Consider the following 17767-nt stretch of genomic DNA (forward strand, 5'->3'; position numbering starts at 1 on the left):
TTGCTGCTTTTCCACCATTGTACATTTTCAGTTTCCCAATTTGTCATTTGACTTAAGACATATTCATTTTTAGTATCTTCCTCATCGCTGGTGCCTCCCCATCCATCGGTCTGTCTGCCCTTGGGACGTCCTCCCAAAATGAAAGGCACTCTACAAATCCAATTGGTGGTTGTTGTTGCCTGTCCGTCCATCCCTCCTTCCCTCCCTCCATCCACCCGTCCGTTTTATTATTAAATAAATCATATTTTTTTTAAATTTGGTCGCTCGAACCACGGCTGTTCGTGGCCACTGCTGCGCACAATTGGCTGCCACGTTTCAACGACAAATTACACGAGCAATTCACTTCACAGGTTATTCTGTGAAGCGCTTTGAGACGTCTCAACGACGTGATAAGGCGCTATAATCAAATGCAAGGATGATTATCATTATTACTATCATTATTGTCAGCTTGAACGTACCTGTTTCTGTGATAACTGTTAGGTTGATTTCTTTCGCTTGTGAAAATCCTGCAGTTTCAACTTTAACTGTGTAGGTGCCGGTGTCATTCAATTCCAAGTTGTCAAGTAGTAGTGAGGCATTCTCGGGAAAGATGGTTGTTCGACTCTCGTAGGATTCCATGGTGTCTCCTGTCCCAGAACAATTTAATGTAGATGCCTGGAAGCTCAACAATGTACACCACCTCGTATACACATGGATTGGTTTCAGTGAATGTTGGCAAGTCCAGGTAATTTTCACGTGATCACTGCGTGGGGTTCTGTATGAAACTGGCAGGAGAACTGAGCCATGCAATGTGCCGTTCACCGTCTGCTGCACAGTCAGTTCAAGGGCCTCAGCAGAGCCTGCGATAAAATAATAATTAAAATAATAATAATCCCTTCATTTAATACAGCGGATTATCACATTGTTGAGACGTCTCAAAGTGCTTTGCGGTGTTAGTATAAGAAAAGGTTTAATGGCTCATACGCAGCGGCCTATGAGTTGGGCGCCTGACTGGAGACCACGGGAATGCAAACATACTGATTGAGGAAGAACAGGGAGTGCGGACAAGGAGCTAAGTAAGGAGGACAACTGGTCTCAGCAAGCAAGAGGGACCTACACGAGCGCACATAGACTAGTGGAAAAGTACCATCACGAGCAGATCACAAATACACCAAGTAGTTGGGTACAAATGCAACTAACCCACCAAAGAAAAGTTGAGCTGCACAGAATAAGAATTACAGGTCGCTGAGCCGCGAGCTGGTCATCAGACAAGACTGCTTATCTGCTAATATATTTCTGTTGCATGTGTCGTTGTCGCCTTGTTGTTGAATAAACTGTCTTGATTGTGCAACTCTGTGTTCAGACCTTTATTGGTTAATGGCAAGGATCCAATTATAATAATCCTTGCATTTGATATAGCGCTTGTTCTGTGAAGCGATTCACAGAACACACCGTGAAGTGAATTGACTGTATATTTGTGGGCGAACGCGGCAGCCAATGGCGCACAGCAATGTCCCACAAACAGTCGTAGATTGAAAATGACCAATTTATTATTGTTTTTGGTTTCGGAGGGATTATTATTAGGCTCTGTGTGCAGTAAGGAAACTTGCCCGAGGTTTGGCCCTCTGCTTAATTATTTAATATTTAAAAAATATTAAATTAAAAAAGCAATAATTTGGACACTCAACCCACGACTGTTTGTGGGACGCTGCTGTGTGCAAATTGGCTGCAACATTTCGCCCACAAAATACACAGTATACTCTGTGAAGAATTTTGAGATGCCTTAACGGTGCCATAAGGTGCTTTATGAAAGCAAGGATTAGTATTATTATGAGAGTGATAGTAATAATCCTTGCATATAATAATAATAATAATCTTCTAGATGTCTCAAAGCGCTTCCCTGAATATACTGTGAAGTGAATTGATCGTATATTTGTGGGCGAACGCGGCAGCCAATTGCGCACAGCAGCGTCCCATAAACAGTCGTGGATTGAAAATGACCAATTTATTATTGTTTTTGGTTTTGAAGGGATTATTATTAGGCTCTGTGTGGAGTAAGGAAACTTGCCCAAGGTTTCGCCCTGCCTGGAATTGAACTCAGGTCTCTCGCTTGCAAAGCGAGTGCTCTAACCACTGAGCTACAGGACTCCACTATGAGGTGCTTTGTCTATATATTATAGGTGCAATGCCATAAACAATCATTGTTCACTATATTTATTTTTATTAATAATAATCCTTGCATTTGATAAGGTGCCTTATCACATTCTGGATTCCCCCACCAGAAGAAATCGTAGCTACCCTATCGAATCCCTTTATCATTTTAAACACCTCCGATGACCCCTCAACTTTCTAAAAAATCAAGGGAATACACGACAGGTTTCTAGGTATGATAGACAAAATAGTTACATGAATTGTTAAGTCAAAATATAATAAAAAGCAATTGTTAAAAATTATAAAATTACAGGCGGTTTGAATGTCTAGTGTTATAGTTACGACGCCGTCTACAAGTATTGTGACATTTATTTGGATAAACTAACTCAAAAGTATTAGCTTAGGCAAGTTTCCTTACTCGACACGTCTCTGTTTGTCTAGCGGCAAGTAAGAACCCGGTTGTTAGTCGATTGGCGGATCGCTTTCTGGGGGCATTAATCCCTTCACAAAAAAAACGAACTGAATGAATAATAATTTGTTCACTCAATCCACTACTGTTTGTGGGACACTGTTGTGCACAATTGGCTGCTGCATTTCGCCCACAAAATACAAAGTGGATTCACTTTACAGTATATTGTGGAGTCCTGTAGCTCAGTAGTTAGAGCACTCGCTTTGCAAGCGAGAGACCTGAGTTCAATTCCAGGCAGAGGGCCAAACCTCGGGCAAGTTTCCTTACTCCACACAGAGCCTAATAATAATCCCTCCAAAACCCAAAACAATAATAAATTGGTCATTTTCAACTACGACTGTCTGCGGGACATCGCTGTGCGCAATTGGCTGCCGCGTTCGCCCACAAATATACAGTCAATTCACTTTACAGTGTGTTCTGTGAAGCGCTTTGGGACGTCCTCCCGACGTGAAAAGCGCTATATCAAATGCAAGGATTATTATTATATTCTGTGAGGTGCTTTGAGCCGTCTCAATGACATGATAAGGCGCTGTATCAAACACAAGGATTATTATATGTTATTATACTATTATATACGTTTGTCTGTAAAATACAGTCAATACATTTCAAATGCTTTATTCTTGTTCAGAGTTAACGGATCTTAAGGTCGGTTTAAATCCCTGTCCCGTTTGCTCCGAATTCTGCAACCCGTTTGTGAAGCCAAGACAAGGTAAGACGAGGGGAATCGAGAACCCGTGTAACTTAACAACAAAGCAAAGAGGAAAACATGAGACTTACAGGCGACGACGGTAAGGAAGACACAGGCAACCTGCTGGAAGGAGGTGAGGGACTCGGGTGGCTGGTACATGCTGTTCAGTGGAGAGACACGCACGAGGGGTGAGGATGACGTTAGAGATCAGAGAGGTGCTGCCACACACTGCTCGCCTCACCTGCTCTGTGGTTTCACAAGCACCCGACGCACGCCACACACAAACAAGCCACACGACACACACACGACACACACAAACAAGCCCACCCGACACACGCACAGTCACACGACACACACACGACACACACACACACACCCACCCACGCACACAAACACTCCCACACAGAGGGGAACGGATGTGACCCTAACTCACACCTCACCCCAACAGCCCTCCCCCGCCACCCACTCACTCATTTCACGGGGACCTGGCCACCTGACTTTGTTTAAAGAGAGCAAATAATAATAATAATAATAGCCCACAAAATACAGTCACTTCACTTGACAGTATATCCTGTGAAGCGCTTCGAGACGTCTCAATGAGGTGACGAGACGCTATATTCTGTGAAGCGCTTTGAGCTGTCTAGAAGACGTGAAAAGCGCTATATCAAATGCAAGTATTATTATTATATCAAATGATGTTTCAATAATATATTATAGATTATTGCGATAATGCTTTATTAGTATAGAAAATAATATAACAGTTATTGCCTTTTATAATAATGTAATAATTATATCAGATTATATGTATAATTGTATGTATAATTGGTCACCGTTTGTGGGACACTGCTGTTTCACCCACAAAATGTACAGTCAATTCACTGTGGCGTATATTCTGTAAATAATAATAATAATAATAATAATCCTTGCATTTGATATAGCGCTTTTCACGTCGGGAGGACGTCCCAAAGCGCTTCACAGAACACACTGTAAAGTGAATTGACTGTATATTTGTGGGCGAACGCGGCGGCCAATTGCGCACAGCAATGTCCCACAGACGGTCGTAGATTGAAAATAACCAATTTATTATTGTTTTGGGTTTTGGAGGGATTATTATTAGGCTCTGTGTGGAGTAAGGAAACTTGCCCGAGGTTTGGCCCTCTGCCTGGGATTGAACTCAGGTCTCTCACTTGCAAAGCGAGTGCTCTAACCACTGAGCTACAGGACTCCAAAAGCGCTTTGAGACGTCTCGAAGACGTGATACGGCGCGATATCAAGCGCAAGGATTATTATTATAGAAACATACAGTCTGTGTTACACAAATAGGAATCGCCATCGTCAGGGCCTGCAAGGGCTCCAATCGCAATGCGACTCCTCCCATCTCCATCAGTGAGTGAGTGAGTAGCCACAGCATTTTGACGGGCTTTATGTCTGAATTAACAGATATTTAAAGCGGATGAGAATACAAATGAATCAGGGTGGAGAGGTTCGGCCAATTTACCGGGGTCTGTGTGCCTCGTTGGACGAAAGGCGGAGAGAGGGAGAGAGAGAAAGCGAAAGAGAGGCAGTGCGAGAATTTGTACTATATGCAACATATTTGATATATAATCTAATTATTATAATAACAGGCAATAACTATTGTTGTATTGTTATTTTCTATACTAATAATAATTGATAACATATCATTTGATATAGGTCCTTATCATGTCAGTGAGACGTCTTGAAGCGCCTCACAGAATCTAGTGTATTTTGCGTGCAATAACTATAAATAATTATTAAGTGGGTAATAATCCCTCCAAAAAAAATTATAATTTGGTCTCTGAATCCTTGACTGTTTATGGGACACTGCTGTGAGCAATTGGAAGCCGTGTTTCACCCACAAAATATACAGTCAATTTGCTTTATAGTGTTTCCGTGAAACGCTTTGAGACGTCTCGATAACGTGATAAGGCGCTGTATCAAATGCAAGGATTATTAATACATATTATATACTATAATTATTATTGTCTCTCTTTAAACAAAGCGGTGTGATTGGGGTGAGGTGTGAGTTGGGGTAATTCTGAGTCACATCCTTTCCGTCGTGCGTGTGTGTGTGTCGTGCGTGTGTGCCGTGTGGCGGTGCGTGTGTCGGGTGGGCTTGTTTGTGTGTGTGTCGTGTGGCTGTGCGTGTGTCGGGTGGGCTTGTTTGTGTGCGTCGTGTGTGTGTCGTGTGGCTTGTTTGTGTGTGCCGTGCGTCGGGTGCTTGTGAAACCACAGAGCAGGTGAGGCGAGCAGTGTGTGGCAGCACCTCTCTGATCTCTAACGTCATCCTCACCCCTCGTGCGTGTCTCTCCACTGAACAGCATGTACCAGCCACCCGAGTCCCTCACCTCCTTCCAGCAGGTTGCCTGTGTCTTCCTTACCGTCGTCGCCTGTAAGTCTCATGTTTTCCTCTTTGCTTTGTTGTTAAGTTACACGGGTTCTCGATTCCCCTCGTCTTACCTTGTCTTGGCTTCACAAACGGGTTGCAGAATTCGGAGCAAACGGGACAGGGATTTAAACCGACCTTAAGACCCGTTAACTCTGAACCCTTTCGAATCAATTTATCCAATTCTTTAAGTGTTCAAATAATAATTGAGTCGCTCAATCCATGACTGTTTGTGGGACACCTCTGTGCGCCTATAGCTGCAAAGGTTCGCCCACAAAATACAGTCAATTCACTTACAATATACAGTATTCTGTGAAGTTCGTTGAGAGATCGCAACAACGTGATAAGGCGCTATATCAAATGCAAGGCTTATTATTATGATTAACTGGAAGATAGCGGTTCCTTGATGCTTCATTCAAAGAGCACGTACCAGCCACCCAAGTTTCTCACCTCCTTCCAGCAGACTGCTGGTATCCTCCTTACCATCGCGCAGCACTTCGCTTCAATTCACTTTGTAGGATATTCTTTTGACATCTCAATGGCACCCTATCAAACGCAAGGATTATTATAATTCATATTATTTCTGACTCTTTTAGGGTTTGAAATTTTGTATGGTGTGCTGTGAAGTTAGATTGGTCGTGTAGTTTGAGGTTGTTAATAATAACCCTTGCACATATACACGCACTGACTGTATACTTGCGGGAGAAGCATGGCAGCCGATTGCACACCGCAAACAGTCATAGATTGAGTGGCCACATTATTATTTAATAATTTCTTTTTTGAGTGATTATTATCCCCGGAACCAATCCACCAATCCAGTAAGAATCGGGTTCCTACTTACTGCTGAGTAAACGGGCGCGTGTGTGGAGTAAGGAAACTTGCCCAATGTTTCTCCCTGCCCGGGAATCGTACCCAAGTCCTCTCGCTTGCGAGGCGAGTGCTCTAACCACTGAGCTACAGGACTCCATAATAATAATAATCCTTGCATTTGATAGAGTCCTGTAGCTCAGTGGTTAAGAGCATTCACCTCGCCAGCGAGATACCTGGGTTCGATTCCCACCGCGGCAAAATGTTGGCCAAGTTTCCTTACTCCACACGCTACCGTTTACCGAGCAACAAGTAGGACCTGGTTGTTTGTTAATCGATTTACAGATTGCTTTTCCGGGGGTAATAATTCCTTCAAAAATAATAATAATTTCTTCACGCAATCCACGACTCTCTGTGGGACGCTGCTGTGCGCAATTGGCTACCACATTTCGCCCACAAAATGTACAGTCAATTCACTTTGCAGCATATCCTGTGAAGCGCTTTCAGACGTCTCGAAGACGTGATAAGACGCTATATTAAATACAAGGATTAACATTAATATATAGCGCCTTATCGTGTTGTTGAGATATCTCAAAGCGCTTCACAATATACTGTAAAGTAAACTGACTGTATTTTTTGGGTGATAATGCTCCTTTTCAGACATCTGTCTGCGTTCCCTTTGAAAGAATCGATGGATTCTGCCTCAACTGCATTTGTGTCAGAAAATTCCACAATGCCACAACCTATCGTGTAAAATATTGTTTTCGAACCAACACTTTAATTATTTTTTTAGGAGTAACTTAAATTTCTGGCCTCTCAATCCTGACTCACAGACATATGGATGCAATTATTTCTCGTGATGTTTTTTGACCGTTTGTGGGGCAGACGCTGCTGTGCGCAATTAGCCGCCGTGTTTCGCTCACAAAATACAGATTCAGTTCACTTTACAGTACATCCTGCAAAGCGCTTCGAAACGTCTCAACAACATGATAATGAACCATATCAAATGCAAAGCTTACTATTAGTATTATTATTGACTAAATAGGATTTGCCTGTAACTCACACGGTCAGATTAAGTGTTATGGTCCCGACTGATATGACTTAGGTGAGTGAGTTTTATAGTAGATTCTGTGAAGCTGGATCAAGTGCAAGGATTATTATTATTATTAGAATTTTACAGCACAGAAGGCCACCGTGCCTGCTCTCTGGGGAGAGCTCTGTGTACGACATTCCTCTCCTGCCTTTTCCCCAAATACTTCCATGTTTTTCCTTCGAAATTTGTCAAATTCCCTTGTGAAAGCTCTGAAATGCTACAAAAAAAATCTTAAGCCCACACACCGGTGGCATTTCATTCCCCGTTCTATATATAACAGATCTTTTATTTACCAAGAGTAAATAGTAAAGTTTATTTATTGATTGCTAATAATAAATAAATTTATCTCTGGGGGTAAAAAAAAAAAGAATTTGGTCACTCAATCCACGACTGTTTTTTCCACAAAAAATATATACGCTCAATCCACTTTACAGTATATTCTGTGAAGCGCATTGAGACATCTCAATGATGTGATAAGAGGCCCGTGGAGTCCTGTAGCTCAGTGGTTAGAGCACTCGCTTTGCAAGTGAGAGACCTGAGTTCAATTCCAGGCAGAGGGCCAAACCTTGGGCAAGTTTCCTTACTCCACACAGAGCCTAATAATAATCCCTCCAAAACCAAAACCAATAATAAATTGGTCATTTTCAATCCACGACTGTTTGTGGGACATCGCTGTCACAATTGGCTGCCGCGTTCGCCCACAAATATACAATCAATTCACTTTACAGTCTATTCGAGAAGATGTGAAAAGCCCTGTATCAAATGCAAGGATTATTATTATTATTATGCTATTATTATATCAAATGCAAGGTTTATTACTATTATTTGGCCACAAGTCTCTTCACTCTACGATTAAGTATTTGTTGATTTCAGCGATTTAATTGAGTTTCTCTCTCTACTATGTTTTCAGTCTTCAATTGTAATTTCAGTGCATAAAGATTATTAATATATATATTACATAAGATCTCATACAATAATTTATTTTATAACCAGCTATTATTGTCAAAAGCGGTAACTATGTTTTATAGACATTTTATAGACCACAGGCATTTTGCAGACTTCAAGCTCCGTAATAAAAGAAATAATAAAATAATAATTTAGTCACTCAATCCACCACTGTGTGTGGGACACTGCTGTGTGAAATTGGCTGCCGCATTTCGCCAACAACAACAACACGACATTTTATAGAGCGCCTTTCATGTCGGGAGGACGTCCCAAAAGCGCTGAACAGTCGGGTGTCGGGGCCCGAGCGTGGGGGGGAGCGGTGGTGTAGGGGTGAGGGGAGGCAGAGAGGTGGGAGGGCGACCAAAGGCACGATCGAAGAGAAAGGTCTCGAGACCGGCCTTGCAGGAGGCGAGGGAGGAAGTGAGGCGAAGGGACTGTGGGATGGAGTTCCAGAGTGTGGGGGCAGAGAGGCTGAAAGCCCGGCCACCGATGGTAGGGCGGGTCGGGCGGGAGACATGGAGTCACTACTCTCTGCCGTGTATCTTGTGAAGCACTTTTGAGACGCCTCGACAGCGTGAAGGCGCTACAGCAAATGTCAAATAGGAGATTTCCCCCAAAAAAATATGCCCATGATTTTCTGTCGCCACTTTAGTACAGATATCTCTCTCTGGAACGGTGTGTGATTTCCTCAGTGGCTGCTTTGTGGCATGCGCACCTCATATTTTGGGGCTTAAATATTAAAACATTCTTTAAATATAAAAAAAAATCGAAGACGTGAAAAGCGCTTCATGAAATGCAAGGATTACGATATTTTTTTTTATTAAAAAAAATGTCCACGACACTCGCGCCTGCCAGAGCTTTATATCATGTCTTTACGTCAATCAATCATTGATCTTGACTGATACACACACAGACATTGTTTTACTAGTACAGTAATAATCTAATATAAAGTATAATATAAAATATATTAATATAATATAATGTAAAGTATAATAATCATCCTTGTATATTTGATATAGCGCTTTTCACGTCTTCCAGTCGTCTCAAAGCGCTTCACAGAACAGACTGTAAAATGAATTGACTGCATATTTGTGGGCGAAACGCGGCCTTCAAACAGCCGCGGATTGAGGTGAACAAATCATTATTGGGTTTTTTGAGGGATTATCATCAGGCGTGTGGAGTAAGGAAACTCGTCGAAGGTTTTATCCTGCCGGGAAATGAACCCAGGTCTCTCACTTGCGAGGCGAGTGATCTAATTACTGAGCTACAGGACTCCACAATTATATTAATATTATATTACATTAATAATCTAATATAAAGTGTAATAATCTAATATAAAGTATAATAATCTAATATGATGTACAATAATCTAATATAAAGTATAATAATCTAATATAAAGTATAATAATCTAATATAAAGTATAATAATCTAATATAAAGTATGATAATCTAATATAAAGTATGATAATCTAATATAAAGTGTTATAACACTGAAATCTACAATCCATATTCGATTGTTTGGTTGCAAGCGTAACAGCAACGGGTACAACTAGTAACTATATAAGATGTTTATATAATCACGCAGGACATCAATTTAACGTCTCATACAAGCGACAGCACCTCCAACAACACAACCCACCACAATATTTCACTGGGGTGTCAGGATTCTCACTCAGAGACGCGAGCCAGGCTCCAAGCCGAGCCGGGCTGACATATCTTGAGACTTAATGTAGAACGTGAAAAAGGAGACACAGACGTGTCTGTGCATTTCCAAGCTCACACGTGTAACAAATACTGCTTGGTGCAATCACACATTGGATGCCACGTATTTGTTTTTTTGCAAGTGAGAGACCTGAGTTCAATTCCAGGCAGAGGGTGAAACCTCGGGCAAGTTTCCTTACTCCACACAGAGCCTAATAATAATCCCTCCAAAACCAAAAACAATAATAAATTGGTCATTTTCAATCCACGACTGTTTGTGGGACATTGCTGTGCGCAATTGGCTGCCGCGTTCGCCCACAAATATACAGTCAATTCACTTTACAGTGTGTTCTGTGAAGCGCTTTGGGACGTCCTCCCGACGTGAAAAGCGCTATATCAAATGCAAGGATTATTATTATTATTATTATTATTGTTGTATAACAGATACAATGATCGGCCAGTGCATGCAATGTTATAACTAATAAATCATAATTTAACCTTCGCCTTCGATATAGCGGCTCATCCCATTGTCGAGATGTCCCAAAGCGCTTCGCAGAATATACAGCCAAGCGAAGTTGGCCCACAAAATATACAGTCAATACACTTTTCAGTAAAATAATAATAATCCTTGCATTCGATTATCGTGCCTTGTCACGTGTTCGAGACTCTCAAAGCGCTTCACAGAATATACTGTAAAGTGAATTGACTGCATATTTTGTGGGCAAAACACGGCAGCCAATTACGCACAGCAGCGTCGTGGATTGAGTGACCAACTTAGTATTCTTATTATTCTGAAGGAATTATTACCCCCGGAAACGCGATCCGCCAATCGACTGAACAACCGGGTTCGTACTTACTGCTCTAACCACTGAATGACAGGACTCTTTTGTGAATCCGTGAAGTGTTGTGAGATGTCGCCATGATGCGGTAAGGCGCTAGAGCAAATGCAAGGATTATTATTATTTTATGGACGCAACACGGCAGCCAATTGCACACAGCAGGGTCCCACAAACACGTGGATTAAGTGACCAAATCATTATTTACTTTTATTTTTTTATTCTCGTCGATGAGGTCTGGGACCCAGGGTTTGGAAAGCCAAAGCTTATTTACTCCACACGTAAATTGCCACACATGGCAGTAAATTGGAAACCAGTTGTTAATTGATTGGCGGATCGCTTTCTGGGAGTAATAACAATAATAATCCTTGCATTTGATATAGCGCTTCTAGACGTCCCAAAGTGCATCACAGAACACACTGTAAAGTGAATTGAATGTATATTTGTGGGCGAACGCGGCAGCCGATGGCGCACAGCAATGTCCCACAAACAGTCGTGGATTGAAAATGACCAATTTATTATTGTTTTTGGTTTTGGAGGGATTATTATTAGGCTCTGTGTGGAGTAAGGAAACTTGCCCGAGGTTTGGCCCTCTGCCTGGAATTGAACTCAGGTCTCTCGCTCGCAAAGCGAGTGCTCTAACCACTGAGCTACAGGACTCCAAAAATTATCCCTAAAAAAATAAGTTGGTCACTCAGTCCGCGACAGTTTATGGGACCTTGCTGTGCGCAATTGGCTGCCACGTTTTGCCAAAATATATAGTCAAATCACTTTACAGTATATTCTGTGAAGCACTTTGAGACGTCCCAATGACATGACAAAGCGCTACATCAAATGTAAGGTTCATTATTATTATTCTGATTATTATTATACTATTTTATCGCAGGCTCTGCTGAGGCCCTTGAACTGACTGTGCAGCAGACAGCGGTGAACGGCACATTGCATGGCTCAGTTCTCCTGCCAGTTTCATACAGAACCCCACGCAGTGATCACGTGAAAATTACCTGGACTTGCCAACATTCACTGAAACCAATCCTTGTGTATACGAGGTGGTGTACATTGTTGAGCTTCCAGGCATCTACATTAAATTGTTCTGGGACAGGAGACACCGCAAAATCCTACGAGAGTCGAACAACCATCTTTCCCGAGAATGCCTCACTACTACTTGACAACTTGGAATTGAATGACACCGGCACCTACACAGTTAAAGTTGAAACTGCAGGATTTTCACAAGCGAAAGAAATCAACCTAACAGTTATCACAGAAACAGGTACGTTCAAGCTGACAATAATGATAGTAATAATGATAATCATCCTTGCATTTGATTATAGCGCCTTATCACGTCGTTGAGACGTCTCAAAGCGCTTCACAGAATAACCTGTGAAGTGAATTGCTCGTGTAATTTGTCGTTGAAACGTGGCAGCCAATTGTGCGCAGCAGTGGCCACGAACAGCCGTGGTTCGAGCGACCAAATTTAAAAAAAATATGATTTATTTAATAATAAAACGGACGGGTGGATGGAGGGAGGGAAGGAGGGATGGACGGACAGGCAACAACAACCACCAATTGGATTTGTAGAGTGCCTTTCATTTTGGGAGGACGTCCCAAGGGCAGACAGACCGATGGATGGGGAGGCACCAGCGATGAGGAAGATACTAAAAATGAATATGTCCTAAGTCAAATGACAAATTGGGAAACTGAAAATGTACAATGGTGGAAAAGCAGCAATGCCTTTCTGCTGATTCTGACTGTTAATCACATAACCTCCTTACACAGACATGTGCGGACTCGTAGACACAGACAGGTTACACAGACGCCTGCTGATACTGGGAGAGAGAGCGAGAGGAGGTTAACCACTGTCCCCCGCGCACACGCTTGCTGAATGCAACAACTCATGAAATAAGAGCTAACAGACTTTTGTGGCTGTGTTGGCTCAGTGGTAGCGCTCTGGCCTCTGTGTGGGTTCAAGCCCCAACTCGGGACTTGGAATCATCACAGTCTAAGCTGATGCAGCGCTGGGGAGAGATTGCATTGCTGGAGACGCTGTCCTTTGGATGAGACGTTAAACCGAGGTCCCGTCTGCCTGTTCAGGTGGATGTTAAAGATCTCCTGCGGCGCTGTTTGAAAAGAGAGGGGAGTTCCTCTCTCTCCGGGTGTCCTGGCCAACAATCCCCCAAATAAGATTGATCACTCACTCCATGGCTGTTGTGGGCCACTTCTGTGTGCAAATTGGTTGCCGCGTTTCACAGTCACGACACTGTACATCACGACACAGTATATCCTGTGAAGCATATAGCAGTGAGCCACAAAGAGTCGTGAATTGAGTGACCAAATTATTGTTGCCATTATTTTGGGAGGAGGAGGCATTATTCGCCCCGAAAGCAAACCGCCAATCAACTATCAACTTGCTGCTCGTAAACAGAGGCGCGTGGAGTAATGAAATGCATCCTCTGGTAATTGGACCCAGGTCCCATCACTTGCGAGGTGAGCGCTCTAACCAATATGCAACGGGACACTGCTGTGCGCAAGTGGCTGCTACGTTTTGCCGAGAAAATGTCCAGGCAATCCACTTCACCGTATATCCTGTAAAGCGCTGTGAGGCGCGATAAGGCGCGATATCGATTGCAAGGATTATTATTATTTTTATGAAGCAGATTTCTATGGTTTTGATGTGACCGACAAGCCCAGTAAAGTGTTAGAGTTTGGGCAGATGGTAATATGGTTTCCTCTGCTTCAGAGTTTTGAAGTCACGGTCAGACTGATGAGGTCATGGAAATAATGCTGTAAACGTAGCCGGGCTGTACTTTATAAGCTTACGCTAATCTCTGAATGAGAGGATATGAAGCCATCGATTCTTATCGCGATTCTCTGCTCTTTCGACCCACATTGGTATTGAAGCGAAGTGCTTAGTGCATTTGCCTCGCAAGCGAGAGGACCTGGTTTGATTTCCGGGCAGGGCAAAACCTTAGCCTATGTCGACCTAGCAGCAGGTAGGAACCCAGTTGTTAAACGATTAGCAGATCGCTTTTCCATGGGTAATAATTCCTCAGAAAAAAATTCCTCATCTTCGTGTCAGTCCAGACTGACCCCGACTTCAAAACTCTGAACCAGAGGAAACCACATTACCATCTGCCCAAACTAACACTCACTGGGCTTGTAGGCCACTTAGAAACCATAGAAATCGACTTCACTCAATCCACGACTGTTTGTGGGACGCTGCTGTGCACAATTGGCAGCCGTGTTTCACCTACAAAATTCACAAGTCAATCCACTTTACAGTATATTCTGTGAAGCACTTTGAGACGTCTCAACCTGATAAGGCGCTATAACAATTGCAAGGATTATTACTATCATATCATGTCATAAACACCGCATTATCAATGTTATATATGTCATAAACACCGCATTATCAATGTTATATATAATCAGCTTTATATATTACCAGTATCTGATAACATGTGGACTTACTTGCCTTCAGTAAACAACAGCACCGGTTTGCTTCCGAACAACACAACGGATGCGGGTGGCAGTATAATTCCCATGGTTGTTGTTCCTGGCTCCATATGTACAGTCTTGGTTCTGTACTGCCTCGCTCGAAAGCGAACCGGTGAGTGCATCTTAATGTTTGCGTTTTCAAGGTCCTCTCACTCCTCTTCAAATACCTCATGCCCTGTTACCACCCTACCTCTCTGACCTGATTTCTCCTCAACCCACTACCCACCGCCTCCGTTTGACTTGCTCCGGCCTCCTGCTTGTCCCTCGTGCTCCACCATCGGCAGCCGCACTTTCAGCCCGAAGCTTTGCGACTCTCTCCCTCAATCACTCCACCTCGCCCCCTCCCTCCCCTCTTTTAGATCATGACCGAAGACCTTCCTCTTCAACCGTGATCAAGTGCTCTGGAGTGCCACCCTGCGTGAGCTATCAATGCAAACGTGTTGTTCAGATCGCTCTGTGTATTAATGCCTTTGGTTAACTGTTTTTAATTTAGCTGCAGGACGAAGGAGCAAGGGATTGGATGTGGCAGCAGACACTGGCGAGGCAGTGGCCCAGGTAAGCACTGCTTCCATTATTGCAGCTCAAAACCAGTTACTTATAATAATAATAATAATAATAAACCTTGCATTTGATATAGCGCCTTATCAAGTCATTGAGATGTCTCAAAGCACTTCACAGAATATACTGTAAAGTGTAGTGACAAAATACAGTAGCCAATTGCACACAGCAGTGTCCCACAGTCATCGATTGAGTGACCAAATTATTACTATTATTATTTTTGGAGGGATCATTACCCCCGGAAAGCGATCTGCCAATCGACTAACAACTGGGTAAGTACTTGGTAAGTACTGGGTAAACAGAGGCGTGTGAAATAAGGAAATACGCCGAAGGTTTCACCCAACCCAGGAATCTAACCACGGTCCTCTCAATATATACTGTAAACTCCTGATAAATCGTCACTCCAGGGGGATATGCAGCCAGGATTTTGACAGCACGGTAACTTAAGTTGTAGTGACCAAGTTAAACCAGGGTCAAATTATCAGGAATCTACCCAAAATACTCGGTCACTACACTTCACAGTATATTCTGTGAAGCACTTTGAGACATCTCAAATGTTCCGATAAGGCTCTGCCCGATAACGGGTCTGGCCGATCAGAATAAAATCTTGTTTATGTGGTAGCTAGGAGGTTGGTAAACTCTAAACTCTGCTGTTTGTGTCCAGGATGCTGATGGCCACACACCTTCTGAGACCATTGTCTACGCAATGATCAGCAACTTCCCAAGTGAACCCCGTCACGGAGCAGGAAGTAGGACATCAGATCTAGCCATGGAGTACGCTTCAATTAGATTCAAATAATAATAATAATAATCCTTATGTTCGACATAGCGCCTTATCACGCTGTTGAGACGTTTCAAAGCACTTCAGAGAAAACACGGTAAAGTGACTGTATTTTGTGACAGCCAATTGCGCACAGCAGCGTCCCACAAACACACACGGTCGTGGGTTGAGTGACCACATTATTTTTTTCGACTAACAACTTTTTTGACTACTTACTGCTCGGTAAACGGAGGCGTGTGCGTGGAGTAAGGAAACTAGACTATGGTTTCACCCCTCCCGGGAATCAAACCCGGGTCCTCTCGCTTGCACTAACCACTACACTACACGATGCAACCTAAGCAGTGCAGAGGATTGGCATTTCTCCTGGTATCAGCTTGAAGACTGTTATACCCTCAACATTCAAGACTGCGACAAATTGTTGGAAAAAAAGTCTTCGTTTCAGTCTTTTAATCAATTTTAAGCAAAACAGCTTTCAAATTCGGCTGATTTTAAGAACTTTTCATGATAGATTTTATATTGTAGGGGCGAAACCTTAGGCAAGTTTCCTTACTCCGCATGCCTCTGTTCACCTCGCAGTAAGTAGGAACCTGGTTGTTAGTGGATTGGTTTTTTTTTGTGCTGTGTAAATGTTATCTGCTGTTGTTATTTTAACTTTTTTTGACCCATGAAAAGAGGGTGGACAAAAGGAATTCAAAGATCTGCCACGATATAATAAACTGGCAGAACAGGCTCAATGTGCTGAATAGTGCTCCTCCTGTTCCTTATCTGAAACTCACTCCAAAGTCGGTCCATTAGTAATGCTGGCACTGAATTTTTGCTTCTCACTAACCTCTCCTTGTTACATTTCCAAGCTTCTCACTGAGCATGTTTAACGGATAAATAAATCAAATGCAACAAAGTTCTTGGGTCTCTAAGATTTATCTGTATATTTCACATCTGAATCATGTAGTGTTTTGGTTAGAGAGCTCGCCTCGCAGGCCAGATGACCTGGTTTCAATTCCCGGGCGGGGCGAAACCTTAGGCCACTTACCAGTGGTAAATAGGAACATGGTCATTAACTGATTGGCTTATTTCTTTTCAGGGTTAATAATCCCTTCCAAAAATATATATATACAACTTGGACACTCGATGGTTGTTTGTGGGACACTGCTGTGTGCAATTGGCTGCTGCGTTTTGCCCATAAAATACACAGTCACTGCACTTTACAATATATCCTGTGGAGCGATACAATATATCCTAACAACGTGATAAAGCGCTATATCAAATGCAAGGATTATTATTATTATTATTATTGTTGATGTAGGTCAGGGTCTTAGAGAGGATGCAGAGGAGCAACGTGGACTTTAGTTATGTAGAGAGGCAAGAGAGGCTGAGATTCGTCTTATAGCAGAGAAGGTTAAGGAGAGATGTAATAGAGGTATTCAAAATGATGAGGGGTTTTGATAAGAGTAGATAGGGAGCAACTGTTTCCTCTGGTGGGTGGGTGACGGTAAATAAAAAAATGATATCAAGCGCTCGAAAAATTATATAACAGCTTTCTGAGCCAGGGCTAAGGAGAGAAAAGCTATAATATCACACTTTGGAAAACCCTGACATTTAGCAGATTTGCATGACTTCAGCTTGCAACCATTTAATAAGAGGGAGAGAGAGAAAAGAGAGAAAAGATTACGCGAGTGTCGGTTTAACACCAGCAACTCTCCTCGTGAAAGGGAGAAAAAAAAATTAAACTGCACCAGGCAGCTATTTAACAGGGGTGAAAGAAATTGTGTTAAACGAGCATTTGTCACAGTGGCGACCGATTTTCGTGCTTGACGTGTGTGGGCACGTTAAACCATCAAAAATACCGTTGCACATTAACTG

The 17767-nt window shown here is 42.6% G+C and overlaps 1 protein-coding gene across 1 annotated transcript; it reads left to right on the plus strand.

The window, feature by feature from the left end:
* Window positions 1-3365: 3365 nt before the first annotated feature.
* Window positions 3366-15957, plus strand: LOC103189486. The gene is made up of 5 exons (XM_042344760.1): window positions 3366-3420; window positions 11960-12343; window positions 14552-14680; window positions 15062-15123; window positions 15791-15957. The coding sequence occupies exons 1-5, from the start codon at window positions 3366-3368 to the stop codon at window positions 15923-15925; spliced, it is 765 nt and encodes a 254-aa protein (XP_042200694.1). The 3' UTR covers window positions 15926-15957.
* Window positions 15958-17767: the final 1810 nt, after the last annotated feature.

The sequence above is a fragment of the Callorhinchus milii genome, unplaced genomic scaffold (assembly GCF_018977255.1).
Source record: "Callorhinchus milii isolate IMCB2004 unplaced genomic scaffold, IMCB_Cmil_1.0 Scaffold30, whole genome shotgun sequence".
Classification (NCBI taxonomy): Eukaryota; Metazoa; Chordata; class Chondrichthyes; order Chimaeriformes; family Callorhinchidae; genus Callorhinchus; species Callorhinchus milii.

What these genes read in the sequence shown, in the direction of transcription:
- LOC103189486 (XM_042344760.1), top strand. Translation starts at nt 3,366, where the DNA reads ATGAGACTTACAGGCGACGACGGTAAGGAAGACACAGGCAACCTGCTG. An exon ending in AGGCAACCTGCTGGAAGGAG is followed by an intron (nt 3,421 to 11,959) that starts GTGAGGGACTCG and finishes ATTTTATCGCAG; the next exon opens with GCTCTGCTGAGGCCCTTGAA. An exon ending in CTGGCGAGGCAGTGGCCCAG is followed by an intron (nt 15,124 to 15,790) that starts GTAAGCACTGCT and finishes GTTTGTGTCCAG; the next exon opens with GATGCTGATGGCCACACACC.